The 17,975-nt window shown below is 38.7% G+C and overlaps 1 protein-coding gene across 1 annotated transcript in view; it reads right to left on the bottom strand.

Moving 5' to 3' along the window:
- LOC149068697 (uncharacterized) overlaps nt 1-17,602 on the bottom strand; it is a 109,407-nt gene extending 91,805 nt beyond the window's left edge. Inside the window, exons 1-3 of the mRNA XM_089251400.1 lie at nt 17,176-17,602; nt 428-619; nt 104-308 (exon numbers count right to left, since the gene is read on the bottom strand). Of these exons, the coding sequence (XP_089107526.1) occupies nt 104-308; nt 428-619; nt 17,176-17,293 (515 nt within the window). The 5' untranslated portion in view covers nt 17,294-17,602. The remainder of the gene's footprint in view (nt 1-103; nt 309-427; nt 620-17,175) is intronic.
- Between the last annotated feature and the right edge of the window lie 373 nt (nt 17,603-17,975).

Below are 17,975 nucleotides of genomic sequence, written 5' to 3'. Positions count from 1 at the left end.
CTCTAGACAGAGAGAAGAGTGGTTTAAATCCTTAAAACATTTTCTTATTTTAAATACTGTATAAAAAAATCATTATTAATGATTCGAAAACTCCCTTACATACTTTCCATCGTTTACAGCTACTGGGAAAATGACGTTTCTTGTTGATGCTGATTCTGCAGAGTCCCTGTACGAAAACGTAACGTTGTCACCGACTCCAACTGAAAGCTGCTCTTGTCCAAGGTTGTTATAAATCGCAAACAGGAATGCTTCGGTGTTTTGCACCGGTCTTATAGTTGCCAGAATGGAAAAGTCGTATGGAAATCCAACTGGAATGCACAGAACCGAAAAATCATGAATATTCCAAAATTTCATGAAAAAAAAAGAAAGAAACAATATTTGTATAACAATATATGCAAATATTTATCGAGGATGGTTTTTCACTCACATGGTAGAAGTTGCGATGTACTGGAAGTGAGGACAGCCGTTTCCGTGAGCGTGTAAGCGACGTCAGGCGCACCGTATACAGGTTTGTCATCATCATCAACCATCACAGCTCGATTGTCACAAATTCCGGTCGTCTTAATTACTCCCAGGGGCTCTTCATTTACCGAAACACCTTTCAAGAGATCCGCTGAACCTTGAAAACAAAATGATCAAAAAATTATCGGAACTGGAGCTGGAAATTGGACATACATTCTTCCAAATATTCTCAAATTCTCGCATAATGACAATTATATGTTCACTTGAGTTAATTACGCCACGATCCATATTCCAAAGTCTACTCCAAGAGTACATAATTTTGTGACTGTTAATCAGGAACCTCTGAAAAGTGGAACACAAACCTGAAAAATAGGTGAAAAACCAATAGCTTCAGGTGTGCGCGGGATTTACCTTTGGGTTGATCTGAGTATCGAAGGTAATTTTCCCCAGACGAATTTTGTATTACTAACGTTTGGAAAGAAGCATTTCAAATCATCTTTTTTCCTGCTTTCTTTCAAACCCAGCAAAACCGGCAACCCTACGTTAAACCTTTCTGTCTTCTATCAAACCGAGCACAACTCAGGTCTATCGCCATGGGAAATTTCCTACCTAGTGAGTTGCGCCGGAATTGTAAGTGTGTGTACCTAACAGTCTGAGTGCGTATCTAGTGCTTCATTTGATTTTTCAGTGCAACCATCTATATTTCAAGAGTGAAGTGTAATATTTGAATATTTGTATCGTTTTGTAGGCCTGCTGCTCTCTGTCAATAGACTTTTTAACGGGGAGATCGGCTCGTATTCGCTTAACGAAGTTGGAAACCACAGAAAACCAACTTCAACCGACCACCACTGTGGGGCCGGTGGGGTTTGTACTCGGGACCTCGGAACGCGAGTCCGTCACTATAAACACTCGACCACCACATCAGTGCATTTCAAATTATGAAAAACACAATATTTTCAGATTTTTTAAAAACATTTTCTTAGCTTTCGATTAATTTGCGGGCTCTCCACGTGCGTACACTTTTAGCTAATTTAGACACTTTCTAAAAACGTCGAAAACTCAAAGTAATGGAATGAGGGTGAGGTTGGCCAAATCCTCCTAAATAGACAATATAGTAGGTAGTATCTAGGAGGATTTGGGTTGGCAACGAATACTACGACTGTATCACAGCACTCAAAAGTAAAGATTCGAAATGCAGAGTTTATATAAAATCACACATACACGTACTGTAAAAGGTACGTGTTTCACCTCTCAAAAAAAGTACTTCTCTCCGTCTTTTTGTTCGCAATTCAGTTACGTTGAACGTCACTTCCGTGGTCTTTGATAAGTATCGTGGAGAACATGCTGCGAGACCGTTACATAGCAATGGCTACTACTACTACTACTAAACCACACATGCACCTCGTTCATATTCCTCTGCGGAACCTCTAACGAATTGGTACATGCGGGAATGTGTGTGTACGTGTAGTGAAACCTGACGTGAAGTTTGTTTCTGTGTGATGCTTGTTATGTGTCGTGCTGCCATCTGCCACCAGTTTTTCTAACTGTGAGTGAAGTGTAATGATTGAATAATTTATCGTTGTAGGCGTGTTGCTCTCTGCGGCGAGACTTTTTAATGGGGAGATCGGCTCGCATTTGCGCCTCGAAGTTGGGAACCACAGGAAACCAACTTCAGCCGACCACCACTGTGGTGACGGTGGGGTTCGAACCCGGATCCCCGCGATGCGAGTCCGTCATTATGACCACTCGACCACCACAGCGGCAGCAATGGCTACTGATGGAGGTATAACTACAAAAGCGCAGCGTCAAGGATGCCCACAAGGATCCTGTAGTGGTCCTTTACTGGGGACGCTGGTGCTTGATACGCTGTTAAAACTTAACTGGGATCCTCATGTCTACATACAAGCATTCGTAGATGATCTCATATTTGTAATATCAGAAAGAGAGAAACACTGCCAGGAGAGGAATATTTAAACCTGAACTGACTAACAACTATGAAGATACAGTTACAACCTTAATTGGTCATCACTTTAGAATCGTAGAGAACATGGAATATGATATGGGAACTTCTTTAAATGAAGCAAACAATGAAGAAGAGTTTCATGAGATTACGCTTGAAGAGATCAAGCTGGCCTTGCAACAAACTGGAAAAGACAAGGCTCCAGGTCCGGATGGGATCACAGCCGGAATTGTGGAAGAACTGTTCATATCGAATGAAACATAGTTTAAAGACGTATATAATAAGTGTCTTGAGGAGGGGTCCTTCCCAACAGTCTGGAAAAGGGCAAGAGTGGCATTTATACCCAAGGAAGACAAAGATAGTAGATTACCGGGATCATATAGACCTATATGCTTGCTTCCAGTTTGGGGGAAACTATATGATAAAATTATAACAAATAGATTGAATTGCTTTTTAGAAAAACCATGGTTTAACTTCAGAGAAACAATTTGGATTCAGAAGAGGAAGGAACGCGCTCTTGGCACTAGATCAATTGGTAGGAACCATAATGACCAACATTGAACAAAAAGGTAAACTGAATTACACTTGTGTCATTGGACTAGATATGAAAAATGCCTTCAACAGTGTCTCGACAGAACAAACTGGATATATACTTACGAATATGGGTCTTGATAAATACTCAAGAGGTGTAATAATGGACTTCTTGAGTAACAGAAGTATATTAAATGAGACCAATGGAACTATACATCACTACAATATGGGGGGTCCCACAGGGATCGTCCATGGGACCGATATTGTGGTCGCTATATATAAATGAACTATTAGAAATGAAACTAAACGAACAAGAAACAATTCAGGCTTTTGCAGATGACCTAGTGGTAACAATAACTTCAAAAAATTATAGCTCTTTTCAATGATACAGTGATGATATTCTTGAAAGGATATATCGATGGACAATAAAATATCAACTCGAAATAAATTATGAAAAGAGTAACTATTGCATATTCAAATATGGTAAAGAGGTGGAGAGAAAGCCACCAATTTATATGCATGGACGTAGACTGCAATATAGCAATAACATCAGATACCTCGAAATAAGACTTGATTATAACATGAACTTCACTGGTCACCTAAAGGAGGTACACAAAAAGGTCATTGGAATGACATACAAAATTAGAAGAATAATCTCAAATGATTGGGTATATTCCCAAAGATTATGAAGGAAATATATCTAACTTGCATTCAAAAAACCATATTATATGGTTGCGAAATCTGGTATCGAGATCTGCTATACCTGAAAACTAAACTAACCCAAATTCAAAGAAAACCACTATTGGCAATTACAAAGTGCTATAAATCTGTATCGGACGATGCTTTAGAAGTACTTGCAGGATGTATACCATTGTATTCAATAGCACAAAGTAATAAGAAAATTTTTTTGTTGTATACTCGACGAGAAAATATTCGGGTACATGGAGAAGAAATAACCCCTAATGACATTTGTCACGGGCTAACTGACGTTGAAGAGCCATGGAAAATGCGAAGCTTAACATCGGATAGTAAGATTAATAGAGAACAAGGATGGGAAGTATTCACGGATGGCTCGAGAATGGAGGAGAGCACTGCTTGCGCTTTTGTAATCCTTAAAGATGGAATAATATTTGAGGAAGAAGTAAAACGACTATCAGATAACACCACGGTGTATAGAGCTGAATTATTAGCAATTAAAATGGCCTTGGAAAGAATCGATGAGAATCGAAGAAGTAGACCTTTATGCCGACTCCATGCCGTGTCTGAATACGTTGAAAAGACCAGACAGGTATGAAGAAGAAACTAAAATAATCAAAGAGATATGTGCCCAAAGGGTAGTAAATTTGCATTGGGTCAAGGCCCACACGGGTAACAAACACAACGAATATGTGGACAAATTGGCAAAATCTGGAACACTACATAGCCAAATTGATCTTGCAACCAAATATAGTAAAGCACAGATCAAGACTAAACTGAAGAAGGAAAACATCAGGGAATGGCAAAGGAAATGGGACACAACAACAAAAGGACGCTCTGTATATGCAATTTATCCAGGGGTGGAACGAAAAGAACCCTGGGCGACTTTTACATTAATCAACTCTTAACAGAACACGGTGCACTTGGAGGTTGGCACCATGGGAGAAGTAGCTTATGTGTATTTTGTGGAGACACAAATACACGAAGAAGACACTATATTTACGAGTGTCAATACTGGAAAGAGGAGAGAGAGAAAACAATTCCCAGAAACATGAGAAACCTGGAACTGAAAATTTTGTTGAAAAACAAAAGAATAAAAGAATTACTGACCAGAATCATTAAAGAATCAATGATCATATATTGTGAGTACTGGCAGTGAATTCACACCAATTATACTTGTGTGATCGATTTGCAAATAATAAAAGTGACTGGACACGGTCATGGAAGATTCAGGAGCAGCTCGAGTAAAGAAGAGGGAGAGGGGTAAAACAGTATGGATGGTATATATAAAGGATCAAGACGTCTGTTTGCTCTGTGACAAATGTCCGTGAATAATAATGTGATTGACAATTGTTCTCTCGATAATAATTTTTTTTTTTATATATTTTGTAATTTTGTAAAATTTTATAATTTTAATAATTTGAAATGAATACTATTTAGCAGTAATAACTGTAAAATGATATTTGAACTGATAAACTCGTTATTTAAATGACTTAAGTATTGTGGTAACCACCTTCTGGGAAAGAAAATATGTGTGTTTTGAAAATATAATATATGTAAAACATTTTGTGAGCATTGACAATAACTTGTATTTCTTTGGTAAGAAACGTGATTGATTGGTAAAAGATTACTAAGGTAACAAGGAATGGTAGAACCGCCAGTAGATGAATGTCGGAAGATGATTAATGGATATTTTTAATGCACACAGATAGAAACTAACGGATGATTGTATTTATAAATTTAATATGTGAACTATATAAGGTAAATAATATTTGTGCTTTTAACATTTAACAAAAGAATGTTTAGATAGCAATGGTTGTAAAACAACTATTGCGACTACATATTTGAATACTGAATGGATTTGTTGCGACCATGTCATCATTGTCTTTGAGGATTGTGTCTGTATAATCTATGATATAATATGCAAATATGTACAACACAGGATATGTTTATAACATGAAAGACCTTTAAAAGGATCGCTGGTCAAATGGTATAAATAACCACTAATACCTTGTTGTACTTTATGGGTAGTCTTTGGGAAAGAAAATGGGTTTTTGCCCTATTCTGACCCTACAAACTGATGCAAAGTCTTTGATAGATCGATCATATATCTGGTATGTGGAGATCCCTAGTATAATTAACCGTCCCGCAACTTGTCTGAGAATGTGTGGTTGAGTTGGATAGTTTGTAACACCTTGTTTTTTTAATTGTTTGGAGAGACATTGTAATACGTGATAATAGAACATTGCTAACCAAGTTAAATTCCGATTGTTGATTATAAATGGTAACGATTTTATGGGTTACATGAGTCTAACCCAGAATTAACAGGGAATTTTATCAACTTGGAACTAATCATAATTTTTGATAGTGAAAATGATTGTATCACTGTAGTCCCACTGATGAGTTGGTTCTCTGGGACGATGTTTATTTATTGCCTATTGAAATATGTTGTTTATAGGTGATTAAGCACCAGTATTGGCTGATTGGTGGCTTGGCGCCTGGGGAATATCACCCCGTACTAACACGTTTTACCAATTTGGGAGCCGTCCGATGATGCCAGGCAGAATCGGAGGGCTCGCAAAATTTTTTTTATTGATTCCATTCGCTCAATTAATCCGCTAAGGATTGCTCTCTCGATGTCTGATCTACAGTGATCGTATATCCTAATGGATGGGTCGGGCGTATGATGTTTTGTATATTTGTAATATCAAGGAGTGACCACGATGACATAACTCTGACAGCTCAGAATGCGTTTATGTCCCTGTCGAGTTGGTCGAGTAATAATAAGCTGCAGATGGAAGTGGAGAAAACCATGTTTCTCTGGCCTCATCCCAAGAAAAAGAAGCCGAGGATCGTAATCAATGGTTTACGGGTTCGGCCTTCTAAAGTCATTAAATATCTAGGAGTGTACATAGATGACAAGCTCACAGTTTTATGACACATATCGCTAAGCAAGTAGACAAGGTACAGGGTTCCCTCCAACTCCTTCGTAGAGTGGCAGGACCAAAATGGGGGTCTCCAGCGGAATTTTAGGAATGTTTCATAATGATCAGTTGTGCAGCAACAGCTTTAATTCAGATGCTCCTCTTGGTTTCGGTATCCTACGCAAACACAAAGAAGAATTCTGATTATAGCCCAGCGCCCGTTCCTGTTGTATGTATCTGGGGGCCTATTCCACCACTACAAATGAAGACTTATGTGTTGCCACAGGGAATCCGCGGCTGAACAGTTATATTAAATATGAAGCCCGCAAGACCAGCATTCTCCATCTGGATGAAGACGTTGTCATCAATACCCGGTCACTGCAGGCGCAGGCTTTTGAAAAGCAGCATAAGTTATGGCTCATGAACCCCAGCGTGGTCATTGACGCAAATCAGGTCGTGCTGTCTGGTGATGCAAGCATTAAGCTGGCCCCTGGAACAGTAAAGATCTATATGCAGATGGTTCAAAGTCTTAGTTATAAAAGAAGATGGATCCATCGAGGAACAATTGAGCTGGCGGCTCGCAAAGGAAAGCATTGTTTTTCAAGCTGAAGTATATGCGATTCTGAATGCCGTTAAACCAGTGTGTAGCCTCTCAGACAGCGCTTCGGGCCTATTATCAATCGAAAACCCACGTTCTATGCATCATAATGTACAGGAGATTCACCAAATTTTATGCTCCAATACGAGAGTCAGATTGGCCTGGGTTAAAGCCCACACAGGCATATTTGGCAATGAAATAGCCGGCAAACTTGCCAAGGAGGCCGCAAACTTTCACCTCAAGACGACCACCTTTGACCAAGGAGTTTGGTCCATCGGTTGCTTAACGAGGACGTATTGCAAGCGTGACAAACCAACTGTTATACATGTTCAGCAAAGGATGCCTACAAGATACAACGACGAGTTCATTGGAGTTTGAACGTATGGCCTAGAGAGAAAACAATCGCTATCACCGAGCATGGCCCTTTTCCGATGTATCTTCTGCTTTTTAAACGCTCTAGTAATAGCGTATGCATCTGGGGTTAAAATGGTTCCCTGTGGCATTACCTCCACTTTGGTCAACTGCCAGAGTCCAGAATGCTGGCTTGGAAGATAATAATTCTAGACAGCCCTCTGAACTTTCAACGTTTGCAGAAATTGATTCAATTCCTGGACCGTAACCTTCATCTACTCTCCAATGAGACGCGAGCTGTAGCAACAAGTGGTCGACATTCACGCTCAGAGGACCCATCTTATGAGCCAACAGGAGAGGTACCACGGTTACCTATTAAAAAGTATAACTTACGGCTAAGAAGACAAGCGTAGGTTCTTTCACTGACATCTAATAATAAATATAATTTACGCTAAAGAAGACAAGTGAAAACTGTTCCATCCTTTCCGGCGGGTGTAAATGAAATGGAGGTGCCCGCTATATAGGTGTTAGTTTTTATATCTTACTCCAGCTTGATTGCTTATACTGAAAATCAATGAAATTATTATATTCTAGATTGGATAAATTCACTTCCAGATTCTATCATATACAAAACAAGAATATTCTTCGATTACCTACATATTACTACATAATGGGAAGCGCACAATGGTACGAACATGGACTGATTATTATCTGTGGAGATGATGTAATGATCACAATTTTTATCCCAGACTCCTTATTGTATATATGCATTGGAATACGCAAAGGTGGGGGGGGGGGGTTCTACCTCCCCCCTTGAGCCAAGATTATAGTATTATTTTGCAGGAAAAAAACTAAACCCCCCTCAGAAGGAAAACAAATCTTAAAACCCCCCCTCGAGAAAATTCTGCGTATGCCTATGTATATATGTGAAATATCATTGTTGGTTATTTACTCATAAATTAATAAATTTCCGGATACACCCATCCCCGGGAAAGCTTCGATATCTCTCTGAGATGGGAAGCGGGGTGTGCATGTCCGGTCCTTCTATGTTCAATGTACGCAATTGAACGTGTTTGATTGAGTGTACAAAATGTGTACGAAAAAGTGAGCGGGGAAGAGATCGTGTTTCTCGGTTATTCTAATAGACGGGCCGTCGTAATACATCAGCCCGACTTGGCAATAAAAATGGGAAATATGTTTTTTTTTCTTGCGATATGCTTACACTTTGGACATTTTTAAAAGTTATATTACAGTATTATGATTAGTCGAGAGAGAGTTCTGTTTTTATTTAGTTAACTTAATTTTAGCAAATGATCTGAGATGTTTTTTGCGAGAAGTTAATCAAGAGGATAAAGAAAAATTTTAATGGAAAATAAATTTACAAAATCGAACTTCTCAAATTTAAAACTATAGCAAAAGTCCGTGAGAGAAGTAAGAATTGAAATTTCTTTTAAGGTATTAAAACGCAAAAATTCTGAAAAGAAAATGCTGTTCTGGAAAGAGTAGAGGGGGAGAGGGGAGAGAAGAAACTGCACTCATGAGTACTGTCTAAAAACCATAAGAAACTACTCATGCAACAAATAAAGAATCAAAATGCCGCAATATAATAGAATCTGAAAAGAAATGCAAACAATAATGTAACAAAATAGTGTAAAATTAGTTAAAATTCAGTGACGATTAGGTAAAAAATGACTAACTGTTGTCAAACTCATGGTCCCTACATCGGCGGGGCTGATAGGACTCTAGCCCTGGAGCCTGGGGCAATTCTCATATTTTTCTTACGTTTTCTCGCTATAAATAAACTATAGAAGGGCCCGTGTAAAGTTTTCCGGTCGGCCGCCTCGCAAAAGAACCCAGCTTAGGGGGGGCCCTGCTAAGGATGTCGGGGTCATGGTCAAACTATACGTATCACCAACCCCAAATAAATTGAAGACACAACTACAAAAAAGGAAATCGTGACCCTCAATTTGTGCTTCGGGGGTGTCGTATATGTGGCATGTGACTACAACAGCTCGTGCATGGAATTCAAGGAATATTGAAACGCATTTCTCTTCTATACAAAAATATCGAGAAAAAAATATTCATCGCAAAAATATGCTATTCCCGGCTGCCATCTCTCGAATAAAAACTAAACTATCTGTTATAATTCTTTGAGTAAAGTTGGTTTTTTGTTTTCAAACTGGTACAAAGCATGAAAACGAACAAAATGTGTTATGATACCATATATTATTCATTTTTATGCTGCATACCGGTGTAAATTTTATGCGTCAAAATACATGTTTCTTTGTTCTTACGTTTCTCGAAAAATCAGCTCAACCCAAGATAAAACAAGATAAAACGAAGATCATGAAAATAGTCGTCATTTTTCACCCGTAAATAATCGATACCACATATTGTTGAGAGCCATAGGCGGAGATAGACTTGGGGGGGGGGGGGCACGGTCATTATTGCTTGGGGAGACGCGATTATGATGATGTCAATGATTCAGTCGACTTCACCTTTGACGCTGGGAAGGAGGGAAATGCCCCCTGTATCTTCGGCCCTGTTGAGAATCCTTCAAAATTCACAAATTTGGCGATGACTATAAGTCAGCAATGCCCTGTTGCTAAACGAAAAATGTGAAGGTACAGCGCGAAACATCCAGATTCTTCTACAAGGTTGGTTTTCTACCCGTCGGGTGGCGCTGCCATTGTGGAATTGTGAAATGGGGAACATTTTGTCGAAGCTTCTCCCGTAAGACGCCTTCATATACTGTATATAGGGGTTCTATTCTCCGGTACCTATAAAAAGTGATGTCATCACAAGAGAGTAGTTAGTCAGTTGTTGGACTTTATCCTCAATGCGAGATTCTTATTTGTAGTTCGCTCTCTTGTGAATAACTGCAAATAGCTGTTTCTGTGAATAAATCTGCAACGTCCTACAAATTGTTTCATCCTCTGCTCATTTAAAGGACTTGTGAAACATTATCCGGAACAATATCAAATGGTATTTTGCTGCTTAAAAGAAATTTAGTCTTATAAAAACTTCTGAAGCTTCTGGTTCGAAAATTCGATTTGTCATCTGTAGAAATTCAAATGAATTATTCTAAGAGTTTTTTCTTTGGTTTTTGTGCGAAAACTTCGTAATATGATAATGGAGTGATAGCTTATTATTGAACGGGTCCCACCAGAGGGGCCTTGGATGCATAGGACGGTCTAATGATTATTTGAGATCCGGAAGCAGTGGCGTGTTTACGGGGGGGGGGGGGGGAGGGGGAGGCTCGGTGGGCTACAGCCCAAGGCGGAAAGTTCGGAGTGGCGGCGACGAAAGAGTGGCCGAGAAAATTTGTAGAATGAGAAAAAGGAGGCAAAACCATAAATATGCCTCGGCTTAGGGAGTAAGGGATCACGTCAGTGAGTGAACTGGAGAGTTTGAAAGCACGCCAGTGAAGAGAAGAGTGACCCGGAGTTTATGCAAACATGTGCCGCTGTGGTGGTCGAGTGGTTATAGTGCCGGACTCGTGATGCGAGGATCCGGGTTCGAACCCCACAGTGGTGGTCGGCTGAAGTTGGTTTTCTGTGGTTCCCAACTTCAAGGCGCAAATGCGAGCCGATCTCCCCGTTAAAAAGTCTCGCCACAGAGAGCAACAGTCCTACAACGGTAAATCATTCAACCATAACACTTCACTCATAGTTAGAAAAACTGGGGGCAGATGACAGCACTACACATAACAAGCATTACACAGAAACAAACTTTACGTCAGGTTGCACTACACGTACACGCACATTCCCGCATGTACCGATTCGTTGGGGGGTTCCGCGGGGGGGGGGGTGCATGTGTGGTGTAGCAGTAGTAGGTAGGGCCTCCAAAAAATGGCTCGGGGATCCATGATGTTCTTAAGTCAGCCACCTCGTTGGGCAATTTGCCTGTTGTGGCGTTGTATTTGTATTTGTATTTGTAAGTGACTAGAAGAGCAACCCCACGCTTCAGGTCATTCTTTTGTTCAATGACCAGAAGAGTGATTTAGAGCACCTTAGTGGTGCAGTGGTAAGATGCTTCCCCCTAATGTACTTTGGGGAACGCTCAAGGCTTCTCAGTATTTTATTGTTGACTTTGCAGACGCTGCATACTGGGGTGGCGTAGGTCATGATAGGTCTAATGATCTAAGAATGATGTAATGATCTAATTGAAGTAAGAATCGTAATTTCCACTGACATCGTTTTACAATATACAAACAACAACTGTTAAAATTTTAGAGTAAAGTTGGATGTTTCAATTACTATTATTACTAATAAAATATTTGTTAATATCTTATCATATCGCTTTTTTCATATGGTGCATTTTAAGCGCACGCGTCTGTATTTTTTAGTATTTTTCATATTTCATAGATGGCAGCCAGGGTTGTTGATTTAAATCAGTGATGGGCAAACTTTTTTAGCAACGGCCAAAGACCCAAAAGTAAAATTTTTATATAATAATAATAATAATATATAAAATATATATTGTTATATATTTTAATAATATATATATATATATATATATATAGACAATATTGATTCATAATTGGAATTTTTATGCTTAAAAATGAAGTGGGGATGTGTGGTATACTTTGATGTCACAGTTTCATTGCAAATTGGAGACAATGGTTATCTTCTACAACTATCGTTACCAGATTCGAAAACTGAGAAAGGAGGACACCTCCGCGCATCCTTAGTGACGTCACTTATCCCAATTATTACAAAAATGGCGCCACTATTCCGAATAATAAAACAGCCCAAGCAATAAGTTCTCCCAACTCTAAAACAGAGCTGCTAAAAAAAGAAGAAACAGAAAAAATTCTAGAAATTTCTTCGGCTATAGGTGAATGCGTGTGGGAGCAAAAACACAAAAACACTCATATCAGTGAAGAAATATATGTTTCAAAGTGGGGGAAAAAAATTTTCTCCGGAAAAAAAATATAAATAATTCTGGAAACCTGAAAAGGAGGACAAAAGGGTGAATTTTCCGAAACGTAAGGGGGACGCTTGAAATGGCATATAAAAGGAGGACATATCCTCCTAGGAGGGAGATTGGTAACTTTATCTACACTGCGAAAAAAAAATGCATATGCGTTTGATTTTTTTGCACATACAACCGTTTTTAAGTCTATTTAAATTCTTACCACTATACGTTTATTTTCCATATGCAAAAAAGGAACACCCTCCTAAATGAATTTTCTTAAAACACTGAGATTGAAAATTTCTGTACAATTATTTTTAAACCTCCGGTGGGCGTAAGCGGACACCGTAGTTTACACCCATCACTAGTTTAAACCTTGGTTTTAACCAAGCGTTTTTTTTTTTTTAAATCACATAAAAGTGGCCTGAAAATATGATTCTCCCCTCCCCCCAACAGTAAAATATCACATAAATTCTTTATTAGCCTAAACTTTTCATTCTTACCACATTTTCTAACCTTGGGGTACATCGTGATAATATATAATTGGCCTGAATATATGGGTGTTCTATAATATAACAGGGTGTTCTGTTAATGGACCGACAAACTTAGAGGGTTGTTAGTAGGCATCAAGAGGAACAAAAATTGCAATGGAACATGGTGTCGCAAATCCCGTTGAGAGGGTGAAAATCGCGGAAAACGCATATAGGTTTCGACGTCACGCTGGAACGACAAAAAGTACAATAAAAACTACAAAAAGATTTATTTAATTATAACAAGAGTTGTTGGAAGTGGCGGCCGCTGACGTCATTGCACAGTCTACAACGACGTAAAAACGATACCCGGACGCGCTCGAAGATACCAGGTACGCTTTTGATGTCTGCCGCAGTGACGGCAATCCACGCTATGAGATCCTCCGGTGTGTCCACAGGCGTCGCATAAACGACGTAAAAACACATAGACCGTAAATCAGATGAGATGCATATCAGCGTATTCCTGTAATCAGCCATCACGATACTCATTAAAACAGCGCAATAGCGCTAATTTACGTTGTCCGCAGCACGTGATCCTACCCCAGCGCATGTGTTTCGCGACGCTGCTTACGTCAGATACGGTACCCACGAACGCATTCAGCGATCACCTGACATCCACCTTTCGTCTCCTCTTACTCAGAGCCTGTGTGCGTTTTCCGCGATTTTCAACCTCTCTACGTAGTTTGCGACACCATGTTCCATTGCAATTTTTGTTCCTCTTGATGTCTACTAACAACCCTCTGAGTTGGTCGGTCCATTAACACAACACCCTGTTTAAATTTTTCCCATACATAAAATATCTTAGTTACTTAAAAGTTGTATGCAGCAGTCGAAATTCCTCATTCTTACCGAATTTATAATTTTCCTTGGGCTTAAGTCTGGTACTCTATATTCATAATCGAGGACCGCTTCACATATTTTATACGCAATGGCGTATTATTTTACATTTACTGCAGAGGTGTATACTTGATACATTGTCGCAAATTTCACTGATACTATTTATTTCACAACATACAAACAATAACTGCTAAAATTTTGAGCTAAACTAGATATTTTAACTAATATTATTGCTTATAAGATATTTATTAATATCATATTATAATGGCTTTTCCTATGTGGCGCATTTCAAGAATATTTACCTGATTTAAGGCATCTCAGTATTTTTTTAGTATTTTTCATATTTCATAGATGACACAAGAGATTCCAAAGTAGTGATATTTATTGTTTATGTACTCAATATATACGAGAGAGCGAATTGAAGTAGTAGGGTCAGCAGAAATTCCTAAACTTGGTCATGAGGGCACATGCGCACGCTCCTCGGTTATGTTCCTTACATAATTATATTAAATTCGAAAATATATCGAAATTCAAAATAAATAACATCCGGGTTCCGGGGATTTTTAAGGGTTCCCGTGACGTTTGATCATGCAGAACCCTCGAAAAAAATCTGTCACGCAACTTCTGGGATGCCCATGAACTAAGGGTGACAAACTCACCCTTATTTCTCAGGAAAATCTCGCATTTTAGCGAGTTATAGCACCAGCATAGCACTAATACTATCAAAATTACAATACTATAATTATGAGGGTGAATCATGTATGTAAGCACGGAAAATTCGGTATTTTAAATAATAGTTGGAGCCTGATGTATAGCCGAGACTCACCTCTCAGCAAATTTTTGATAAAATATACTATAACTGAATGTGGGTGTTTTTTTTTGTTTTTGGTGAAATGCAAAATCTCAAAAGAGCAAATTTTTATTCCTATATTTTGTGAGCAGCTACTAGTTAACTACAAATATCCTAATAAAAAAACATGTAGAAGTTTATATTTGCAAGAGAATTTCTTTTGACGCGAAAACGTCTTCAAACTTCAATAACTCTATCAAAAATAGACATAGCGCTGCCATTTTGGTCTCATTTTAAAGAAGAAAATGAAAGTTTTTGTGTTAGGAACATTTTTATGTTTGTGGCAGCCTGATGCCAGGAACTGCATACGCGCAAAGTGAATCAACAATTTTCGAGTTTTAGATTCACCACGTGTTTGTAAACGGAATCATATCTCAGAAACTACTTATCTAATCCCAGTGAACCAAGTGTTGTTTTTAAGAGGAGTTATCTACTATAACTCGTTCCGAGGTTTGATTTTGTATATCTCAAACACTTAAAAAGATACAAGGCTGTAAATTTAAAAAAAGTGTGAACATTTCTGTGATTTTTTCAAAATGTTGCGATATATGAGTGCAAAGTACAACCAAAATAAGAAAAGTCGGGCACGAATGCAGAGAACACAAAATGACGAAGAGAATAACACCAAAAGCACCGGATCCAAACTCAAACAAAATGTGCAGTACTGCCGCGAATATAGACCCATTGGACCTACTTGGCATTCCCAATGTGGTGTCGGGGGGGCCTGAAATTGGACTTGCAGGCCGACAGCTACTTTAAACAAACATTTTTCGACGTGAAAACTCGATGCCGGGTGTGGGTATCGATTATTATTTATATTATTAATTACAAACAATCATAATTGAAATTTACTATAAACGATTGACGTTTTCACGAAAATAACTGCGTCAGTGTCCGACACCACCTAACTTTTTTTGTAAATGAATATGCACTAAGAAAGAGAAAATATTACGTTCTAAAAACGTGTTTTCTGTTTTTGCGGGGTATTTTTAACGCATATTTTCTTGGTTTTAATACATATTTTGAAATTTTTAATCACTTTTTGGCGATTTTTAACGCATATTTTGCATTTTCAATGCACAATTTAGCATTTTTCAGTGCATAATTTTATATTTTTCAGTGCATAATTTGATATTTTTCAGTGCATAATTTGATATTTTTCAGTGCATATTTTGGCATTTTTCAGTGCATAATTTGGCATTTTTAGTACACATTTTTTACACAATATTTCGCCACTTTTTTAGTGTATAAACGCTTCATTTAAAAAAAAAGAAAAAAAAACCAGTTAGGTGTAACGTTGACTCTAACCCCCCTTCCACCCCAATGTCTTCTTCGTGTCGACGTGTGTGTGGTTAGATGTTTTCAAGATTAAAAACGAAGAAACGAAACAAACTGACAATGTTTTCACCAATTATTGTTAAGAAGCCTATCATACCAAATTTGTTTGATATACGAGTTCTTAACCTTTTGTGTTCCACGGTCCCATTGTCACTACAAAGTATAGACCATGAATCAAAGCCGTATTTGGGGGGGGGGGGGGGGGGGGCTTAGGGACCAGGGCATCTGATTTCCGAAAATCAGGCATCCGAAATGTGAGAAAATGATTGGTAACACATGTCCGTCCCCCACAAGGGTGGGGCTGACACGGCTTCAGCCCAGGGGCCTGGGAACGATTATTGTTATTATTATTATTATTTTTACAATATAAATTCTCTATAGAGTAAGGCCCGCCAAAGATCCCAGTCTAAGGGCCATGGTGCCCCTCCAGATACACCAGTTGTTCCCTTCTTGGCTACGGCCTTGGCAGGGAATCCCTGTGCCAGAAAGATGAAAGCCACATATTCCTTTACAGATTAACATGTTTTTACATAATTATTCAATCAATAATTATGTACAAACAATGAGTTAACTGTTGTCTCATTCAACCTCACGGACCTCCGTGAAACTCCACAAGGGTCCCCAAGGGATTCGTGGACCCATGGTTTAAAACCAGTGGTTGGGTAGGATGATTGTTATTCCAGTGTAAGTGCGTTCCATGACTTCTGGGGTTATTGTAAATAAATAAATAAATAAATTGCTTACAAAACTATCATTGATAAGATCATTCAGGAAATAAATCGTCAGAAAAAATTCCATAACGTTCCTGGAGCAAGAATAATCTCCATGACACATGGACTATTCTAGAGCAGTGGTTCTCAACCTTTGGAAGCGCACGGCCCGGTTTCATTAATTTTCGTAAGAGGAAGGCCCGGTCAAATATCACTTGGTGTACGACAATCTTTGCTCGGTGGGACGTTTTGTGTCAATTAGAAGGAGTCTACGGATCCCTTCACAAAATAATATTCAGCATATAATGTAAAAAAAGTGTTTATTGCTTTATCTGAGTTCATGGAATCCCTGGAATCTCTTTCCAAGGTCCTCTGGTTGAGAACCCGCGTATTCGGAAGATGTGCGGCGCAATCACACTAAGCGTTAATGGCAAACACAGTACTGAAACATAAATAAATCTACATGCATACCAGATGGGTATTGAGCATTTATCCATCCACTTGATAACCAGATGCATAGCAACACTCCATAAATCGGGCGGAAGAGCACCGTAGTCCTAATAGTCCTCCAGAATCTTTTCGACATCATATCGTCTTCACTCGAGAGCACCCATAATCACAACATAATAACGTAATAAATAAAAAGGACGAAAAAAAAAAAATTTTACCTACTAAAAACAATTTAATTATTTTTTTCTGAACCAAGTCACCTGCTTTGCTTGGCACTGCTGTATATATTGGAAGTCATCTTGTTCCAGAACATTCTGGAAAGCCGTGTAGCTGTATAAAGTCCTACATTCAAGGCGGTTTTGAGTGGAAGATGGTGGTGCAAGAAGAGAAAAAAGAAAAAAACGGAGGCCCTTGGGAGTTCGACGTGTAGAAAGAAGCCTACAAGCATCTGGGGTTCATCAGTGAATACCAAACTGAAACCCTTTGAGGAGTAAAAAAAAAAGTGTAATAGATAATGGCAGCATTTTTGCTTTCATCCACTGCTGAAACTTGATATGGCCTGGATGCCCATGTCATTGAAAAGTTGCTTTTATTTCTCCCTCGTCGCTGCCTTCGCCCACTGCACTGCCTTTTTCATTTCTTTGATGGAAAACCCCGTACAGTGTTGGTTTCCACGTAACATGGAGACAAATTTACTGACTTGATCGTTTTCTTTTCAGAGTGAGGTACTTGCCCCATTAGAATGGAAAGCTAAAAATTTATAAAAATTCGCCCCCCCCCCACCCAGTTCTCTACAACTTTTTACTCTATATTAACAATGG

This window comes from Pholcus phalangioides, unplaced genomic scaffold (assembly GCF_987345545.1).
Source record: "Pholcus phalangioides strain wild (caught in Gottingen) unplaced genomic scaffold, Ppha-v1.0 ptg000024l_1, whole genome shotgun sequence".
In the NCBI taxonomy this organism is placed as follows: domain Eukaryota; kingdom Metazoa; phylum Arthropoda; class Arachnida; order Araneae; family Pholcidae; genus Pholcus; species Pholcus phalangioides.
Note: the sequence above shows the minus strand (reverse complement) of the source record. Positions and strands in the feature narration are given on the sequence as shown.